The 8,905-nt window shown below is 36.2% G+C and overlaps 1 protein-coding gene across 1 annotated transcript; it reads right to left on the bottom strand.

Annotated features, from left to right (window-relative positions):
* Window positions 1-2,603: 2,603 nt before the first annotated feature.
* LOC127082387 (uncharacterized) lies at window positions 2,604-3,671 on the bottom strand. Its single transcript, XM_051022623.1, has one exon. It carries the CDS (start codon window positions 3,669-3,671, stop codon window positions 2,604-2,606), a length of 1,068 nt encoding a protein of 355 aa, XP_050878580.1.
* Window positions 3,672-8,905: the final 5,234 nt, after the last annotated feature.

Raw genomic sequence — 8,905 nt, 5'->3', positions numbered from 1 at the left:
GATGGGTTCAATCACTGCTACCTCATTCCTTTTCAAACGAATGCTTACTTTCAACACACCTTGGTTAATCAATTCTTGCATATCCTTTCGGACCATTTCACATCCTTTAGGACCAACAGTGCATTCTTCACAACTCTTGTGGCAATTCTTCAACAAACCTGCCTCCACTAACTTTGCATGAAAATCTCTGAGCGGAGTCTTGGTTTTGGCTGCATCAAGAATCAGAATTTCATCAGGCTCATCATCAATAGCATTCATAGACCCATGAGCGGGCAAAGGATTATTTTTAACATTCGGACCGGTATCCCCAAATGAAAGAATCTTGTTCTTAATCAACTCCCTCACAATATGCTTTAAGGCATAATAGCCTTCCAAATCATGCCCTAGGGCTCCTTCATGGAACGGATAATGTGCATTGGTATTGTAATATGGTGAGAGATGATTTGGTGGAGGTCCCAAAGGTCTTGGAACATCTAAACCTTTCTTCAACAATGACGGATATAATTCAGTGTAAGACATAGGAATCTGAGGAATCGCAGGTTTTCCACCTTGTACTCTATTTTGAAATGGAGCATTTTGGCGTGGAGCTGGAGGCCTTTGTTGATAAGCTGGGGCGTTGGGCGCTTGTTGATAAGTTGGAGTGTTGGGTTTTGTTTGAAAGATCGGAACTGCTTGAGTCGACTGATACACTAGGACTTATTGATTGAAAGTTGGTGTAATAGCTGCTACATACGGCTGTTGAGCAAATTGTGGTTGTTAAACATACTATTGTCGAGCAAAAGATTGTTGCTTTTTCCAAGATTGATTCTTTCTTCTACTACTTATCACTGTGTTTGTTTCTCCTTCCTTTTTCTTATGGAAACTGCTAGAGAATTTCTTGGTATTATTGTTGTTATTGTTGGAATTACTAGTTGCATTAATCATCTTGCCATTTTTTAAGCCAAGTTCCACTTTGATACCCACGGCCACCAAGTCAGAAAAACTTGCAGTCAAGCTTCCTACCATCCCTCTCAAAAAAAATTGGTCGCACTGTGTCGACGAACCAATCTGCCAATTCTTTTTCAGTTAATGGAGGTTCCACTTGAGATGCAGTCTCTCACCACATTTGTGCATATTCTTTAAAGGATTCAGAATCTTTTTGGGACATGCTCAATAATTGCCTTCTATTAGGAGCTAGATCCATGTTGTACTTGTATTGTTTGATGAAAGCATCAGACAAATCTTGGAAACAACAGATGCGAGTCTAATCAAGGGTCAAGTACCATTTGGAAGGGGCACCTTTTAAACTGCCTTAGAAACAGTGGATCATGAGTTTGTCATTGTCCACGTGAGCTGCCATATTTCTATAGTACATGATGAGATGACTTTTGGGACAAGTAGCTCATTCATATTAATCAAGGTTGGGTGCCTTGAATTTTACAGGGATCACCAATCTAGATACAAGGCACATTTCTCTGGCAGCAGCACCAACGATCTGATTACCTTTCATTGCTCTCAGCCTTTTCTTAATAGTTTCAACATTTTCTCTCAGCTTTTCATGTCTTTCATCACCTTCTTCAGACATATTAGGTATATGATACACTTGTTTATGATCATCGAAGTACGGTTGAACTCAAGTGTGCATGGAAGTGGGTGCAAGAGTGGGAGTCACTTGATTAACTTCAGTAGTTAGTGGAATTATGTGCTGAGTGGACTGTCCTTGAGGAGGAGGCACAAAACCATGAGGAAGACTAAAGGGAGGCCAAGTTGCTGGAGAACTAACTGATGGATGAGGATTAATCACCAGATTGACGATCTCAGAAACAATTGTGGGTTGAGTATCCATCTTTGCACGTATTACTTGCAACGTCTCCATGATTTGACCTATATTCCCACGTAGATCGGTAAGCTCTTTATTGACTCTTTCCATCTCTTGCTCTTGCTTGGCCATTCTACGTCGGGCTTGAGCTTTGGTGTTGTACTGGTGTGAGGGTCTCAGTGTGGAAACTGGAGAGGAAATGAGTTTTTATTTTGAGAAAAAAATGCAAGTATGGTGACATATGCATGAATGCAATGAAAATTCAAAATTTAAAAGTTTCAAGGAACTAAATAGATAATTGCAAATATCAAAAGGCAAATAACAATGGCCAAAAGAAACTCATTTCATTAATCAAATAGAGTTACAAAGTTTGAGTACACTTTCAAAATTTATAAACAAAGCTAAATAAAATCTAAACAAAGTCCCAAGGAGATTCCTATAGTAGCCTCAAACTGAGCTTCTTAATTTGTTCTTCCATCTCAGCCTTCTCGAGCACAAGCTTATCCATGATCAACTTCCAAGGAGTATCTGACTAAACGCCAGAGGAAAATAAATCCTCTTGCACCTTCCTCTTCTTGTTGGAGAGCTCTTCTTCATTCTTCATTGTTAACTGCCTTTGAAGTTCTTCATCCTCATTGTTGATGACTTGATACTTGTTCTTCCAAGCGTCCCTTTCTCGTTGCGCTTTGGTCAAAGCGATCTTTTACTTCTCTACACTAGTCATGAAGATATAGGTAGGTTCTTTGTCAGCTAAAGGCAAAGGCTCTTGGAGAGGATAAGGCATTTTCAAGCTGATGGCCTTATCCTATACCCATTTAAAATAAGGTTCTAAGGAGACACATTTTGTCTTCCCTAAAACTTTCTTTTCTAGCTTATTAACATGGTGCCAAGCATGCACGATCTTCTCTTTTAGCGCTTTTCGGTCTTCACATTCCTTAAAGAACAAACCCTCCAAGTGAATATTCTTTGGCTTATCTTTCATTGGATAACCGAGTTGACAACGAGCTAGGATTAGGTTGTAACTGATGCCTCCTTTTGTACCAATAAGAGGTACATTAGAAAATCCTCCACAACTATCAATGATACTAACTCCGTCATAGTCACGACTATACCAAACAATATTTGAATGTGTGAGCGACATAATCTTATGTGACCATAAAAGACCATCCTTAAGATCCCAAAAAGCATGAGACATAGGCAATTGAGAAATGAACCACTTGTACAACATAGGCATGCAACATGTATTCATTCCTTCGCTATGAGAATTCCTCAGATGAACAGAATGATAAGCATCAGCAAGCAAAGTAGGAACTGGATTTCCTATTAAGAATATCTTGATGGTATCCATGGAAACAAAGTCATCAAAACTAGGAAAGAGGAACAGTTCATAGATAAGTAGAGCAAAAACAGCCTCAAACGCATCCACACTCCTCATTCTAGCAAAATACTGAGCTTTGTTCATTAGAAACTCAGTTGTCAAACCAAACACTTTTCCTTTTGTGGTCATGTGATACCTGAGCTCTAACATTTCCAAGTGAGTAGCATTTGCAATGTCTTGATCTTTGGGATCTTCCTCCAAACCAGAAAATGGAGCTTGACTAGAAATTGGAACACCAAGCAAATGAGAGTATTCTTCAAGTGTTGGCATAAGCTGATAGTTGGGGAAAGTGAAACAGTGATACACGGGATCATAAAACTGAATCAAAGTATAAAGAAGTCCATCTGCCATGTTGATCTTCAAAAGAGAGAGAAAACGTACATATCTTTTACTGAAAGTCTTTGTGTCAATAACCAAAGATCCTAATCTCCTTAGGTATTCTAACTTAGGACTCTTGAAAGAGTACTTTTGAGTCTTTTTCCTTCCAAAATCCATGATAAACATAATGTTTGCAACAAAAGTTCCTAAGTTCCTTGAAAACTTTGTTAGAAAAATGATGTTTATTATGCACAGATGCATGAATGCACAAACACACAAACAAGGGTCACACACAAACAAGGGTCACACACAAATAGGGTTCAAAGGTTTGACGTCACGAGCATGAGGCCATGGGTCTAACAGTCCCAAATAGGTATGTACTATGGGTTTATTTTGTACCTGTACAACAGGTTCTGCAAAGGTTCCCAAAAATCATTTATCCATCTTTCGTATATTATCAACACGCCAATTACTCAGGAATTAATAATATTCTCAAGAGAAGCTCATTTGAGTGTAGTATCGTGTATAAACTATTTCAAATTTACACCCTCATAGTTAGCGCACTACCAAGTGGGGTAAAGGGGTTACTAAGGTCCTCAGCTTCCCAGGTTACCCAAATAAATATAGTATGTGTTTTCATAATTGCTTGATCAACAATACTAATTGAAAAGGGAACCTCCACATGAGTGATGGATTCTTAAGTCATCTTGTTCGGGATTAAACTCCCTATAAGCCTTCTTGACTATACCACATCTTATCTTATTTACTCAAGTTCGGGTTAAGACTTACCTCACCACACAATGGATCACCCAAAGCAAAGAATCCAAACAAACAAGGCAAACAACTAATAATAATAACACAAATATAATCAAAATAGGCTTAACCCTCTTACAACACTGTCCCTAGTGAAGTCGCCATTTCTATCACGGTGAGAATCAGATATCAAGCTATTCTATTAACTTGAATCACAAAACATTGAATGTTCACCATCGAACTTTAATTTATCCAAGGGAAAGGGAAAAGATCGAATAAAACCCTAATTGTGCAATGTAAAAACAATGCGAAGAGATCTAAGGTTCAGGGGTTGGTTATACTAAGGGAAGGTATTAGCATCCTAAGTATCTATAGTATCCTATAGGAACCTTTTGAAAGTATTTGTGTTATGTTATTGTTTGTTTGCTACTGTTTGGAAACAAATTATTGGGAAGAACCTAAAGGTTTTATTAAGTTTGCTCGCCAAACTTTTGCGGTCATGCGCTTATGTATCCTTATAAGGATGGAATCGGAGCAACCGTAGTTCACCTAACTAAGGGTGAAAGAACACTTGATAGTGGTCAAGGTTTCAAAGGGGGGGAGTAAGTGTTCATAACAAACACACTTACAAGAGTTACAAACTCTTACTTAAGTCTAAGTTGAAAGTGAAAATGACTCTAACAGGTTCAAACAGGAACTAGGGATTACTAAACCACCTATGAATTTAAGTCAATAAAAAGTTATTTCCCTTGAACTTGGGAAAAAATATAAATAAAAGATAAGCAAGAATTTCAAGCATGACATCCACAAAGATAATCAAATGATAAAGAAAGATGTTTAAGCATGACATCAAAGGTAAACAAATGGTAAAGAAGATGTTTAAGCATGACATCAACAAAGACAAACAAGGATGAAGAAGATGTTCAAGCATGACATCCATAAAGGTAAACACATGATAAAGAAGATGTTCAAGCATGACATCCACAAAGATAAGAAAATGAAGAAGATGTTCAAGCATGACATCAACAAAGATAAAAACATGATAAAGAAGATATTCAAGCATGACATCCACAAATATAATAAAAAGAAGAAGATGTTCAAGCATAACACCAACAAAGATAAGCACATGATATCACAAGTTTAAAGCATTTGCAAACACATAAACAAAGACAAACACAAGGGCACACATGCACACAAAGGTTCAACAAGACATGAAAGAAATGACATATGAATCATGAATCGATGGAAAAGTAAATACACAAAAGTTCATGGCATAGTAACAAAGTTCAAAGCACATAAACATGTAAACATACATTAAAGTAAGTCAAAATTAGGTCAAAAACAAAGAGGCACACATTGCAACATCAAACAAAGTTCATATATGATGCACAACTTTCATACAAGTCATGGAGATCAAGAAAAATTAAATTATCAACCAAAGAAGGCCATTTGAAACCCTAAAACAATCCTAAAAAGGTACCAACTTTAGACAAGCATAAGTATGTGAAAAATAAATCAATTCTGGAATTTCGTTTTACCATCATAAATTAGACAAAATTATGAACACATAGAAAAAAGATTGGCTCAAAAAGGCTTAGGGATCATCAAGTTATGAGCATTTGAAGTTATGGAAAATAACAAAAATAAATGGGCAATAATAAAATAGGTCTAGGGCGAGGGATATTCGAACCCCGAACCTCTTGCACATACAAAGCCTTAACATGCACGCTCTAACTATTGGGGCAGTAATACATCCATTAATTCATTTAAAAATATTAATATATATAATAAAAATGTTCCAAAATTTGGAAAATGGCACCAACACATCATCTTCTTCCTCGTGTTATTGCATGTTTGTTTCAATTTCTTTTCAATTTTCTTCTCAAACTTCCAACAACCATAACTCTTTCTATTTTCCATGAAATTAAAAACTGTAAGAACCTAAATTGCTCTATTTTTTACAAGTAATTTAATGGTATTATTATCTCATCCTAAACCTCAATGCACATAGTGTACCAAGGGAAAAACCAGAACTGCGTTTTTAATTTTCTAACAGTAAAATCTCAATGTATGAGCATGGTATAATGCATACAGTAGCAAACATACTACAAGCATACTATGTACTACATTTTTACTTCAATAAATATTCAAAAATGATGCATGCACAAGAGTTTTCAAGTGTAAGTGAACTTACCTATTGGAGAAAGTCCAATGCTTCTTCTTAGCTACTACAGAGATAAGAGAGAGGGATTCTACCAGCCTTGTTGATCCTTGAGGATAGTGTTTGAACAATGATAATGGTCAGAAACAACTTGTATCATCTCATACGAATATTTTTGATAAATGAAGAAGTGAAATGGTGAATGATAAAATAGAGGATACATAACTTGTTCAAGTGATTAAACAAGCTCTAAATGGTGGCTAGAGATGATTTGTGGTGTTTGTTTGGAAGATACACATGGAGAATAAGTTTGGTTAGAGAACTTGCAAAAATAGTGTGTTTTTGAAAATGCTAATGGAATGGGAGTTTGCTGAAGTGTTGAGGGGTAATTGTAGTGTGTTTTAAGGCTTAAAGGATCCCTCTATTTATAGGGGGAAAGTGGTGATTGGAACTGGTTAGAAACAAAAGTTGTGAAGTTATGGTTTTGGTTGAGAATGAATGAGAAGTTTGCATGAATTATGGAGTTTCAAGGAGTTTGTCATGTTTTCTAGCCTTTACAAGGTTGCTTCTGATCACTTAAGATTGTTTGTGATCTTTAGGGAGAAGTTTCAAGGATGAAAGAGTGAGTTGTTGGCATAAAGCTTGCTTTATCAGAGTAGTAATGTGACCTTTTGCAAATTCATCCATAAATGGTATAATGCAATGGACAAAACCTCAATTCCTTGTGTAATGCACTTAGGATTCATATAAACATCTGATTATGGAGATATTTATACAAAAAGGACCTGCAATCAAGAGATTTTCACATTTGAAATGGTTTTACTCCAAGAATTCATCATGAACATGACTTGAAATTCAAGTTTGGAACCCTAACTTCGCATTTTTGAAACTCATAGCTCTTGCATGGGAAAAAACTATACTTGTACTTTTTGAAAAGCCCTATACATGACCTATAACTTTCATGTTTTGAGTTTTTTCTGAATCAAAGTGGATCATAATGCAAACTGGTTGTAAAGTTTATTACTTTTTAGGGATCAAAGCTTACTTGAAAATTTTCTCAGTGTTTCAACTTGAGACACTAATTTTATGGCCTCATAACTCAAAATTCTTGCACTTTTAGGGAATCAACCCTCTAGAAAAAAGTTGAAGTATGGAACAAGAGGTTTAATTTGTACTTTAGAGAAAAGAAAGTGGCTGCTTGGATTGGAAGTTATGGCTTGAGAAAGTAGTGCACTTGAACATGAAATTTGGATACTTAATGAAATTTTCAATGTCTTCAAGATTGCCCTTTTTGCAAGTAACCTCAATTCTCTTGATTTTTATTGATCAAATTCATTAATTAAACATATATTAATGAAATTTAACTTGAGAAATTCATATTTGATCATAAATCTCAAAAGTCAAAGGTTTGACTTTGCAGTGCCTTGGTTGTGTATCAAATGAATGGGAATTTCTTGATCTTTAATGAATTCAAACTCTTGAGACAATTGAACATCATGGATGGGCTCAAAGGATGTAATTGAGTTTTTTTATTCATGTCTCAAGTCTTGAGATCATGTCTTGATCAAAATTCTCAGATGAAATTGAATGTTATTGAGAAACCCTAATTAGTGAGCCAGATGAAAGTGAAGCTTGATGCACTTGTGATTAGGCCAAAACACACTTATTTGTTAATGGAGACAGAGATCTTGAGTGTATTAGAACTTGATTAATTGATGATCAATCCAAAACTTTGACTAGTCAATTCTTTGAGCTCTTTGAGGGAAACCCTAATTCACAAATGAAACAAACCTGGCATATCTTGATCTTGAGGTTAGCTATGCATGAATGATGTCTATGATGCAAATGATTATGAAATCTAGGGGTAAAATTTGGGGTGTGACAACTTCCTTAGTAAAAAAACCAGCAACTTGTTCTTCACTTCTACAATATCTCAATCTCAACCTTCTTTCACTAACAAGTTCCCTTAATTAGTGAAACCTTGTCTCAATGTGTTTGCTCTTCCCATGTACAATTGGGTTCTAAGCAAGAGTAGTCACGGAAAATTTATAAACCAGGAGTGTAATAGCATTACCCTCATTGATGCCTAGCTTCTTCAATAGATTCATTAGCCACACGGCTTACCACACACATAACGAAGCAGAAATGTAACCGGCCTCACAAGACGAGAGTTCAACTACTGGTTTCCTTCTTCGAACACCATGAGATTGGTGTTCCATCAAACATAAAGATATATCCAGTTGTAGGCTTCGATCATATTTACCTCCACACCAATTGGAATCGGTAAAACCGAGCAAATTTCATTTTCTGTCAGTATCCACTGCAGGAAAGAGAACTTTGCATCCAATTGATCCATGTATCTTAGGATCCTCTTGATTGCTTCCAAGTGAGACACATTTGGTCTCTCCATGAATCTACTCACAATATTGACATTAAACGCCAAGTCTGATCACGTATTGAACAAGTAACACAAGGATCCAATCAGCCTCTTACACTG

This window comes from Lathyrus oleraceus, chromosome 5 (genome assembly GCF_024323335.1).
Source record: "Lathyrus oleraceus cultivar Zhongwan6 chromosome 5, CAAS_Psat_ZW6_1.0, whole genome shotgun sequence".
In the NCBI taxonomy this organism is placed as follows: Eukaryota; Viridiplantae; Streptophyta; class Magnoliopsida; order Fabales; family Fabaceae; genus Lathyrus; species Lathyrus oleraceus.
The sequence above is the reverse complement of the archived record's forward strand: the minus strand, read 5'-3'. Positions and strand labels throughout refer to the sequence as shown.

Coding starts and splice junctions, on each gene's coding strand:
- LOC127082387 (XM_051022623.1), bottom strand. CDS start 3,671: ATGGATTTTGGAAGGAAAAAGACTCAAAAGTACTCTTTCAAGAGTCCT.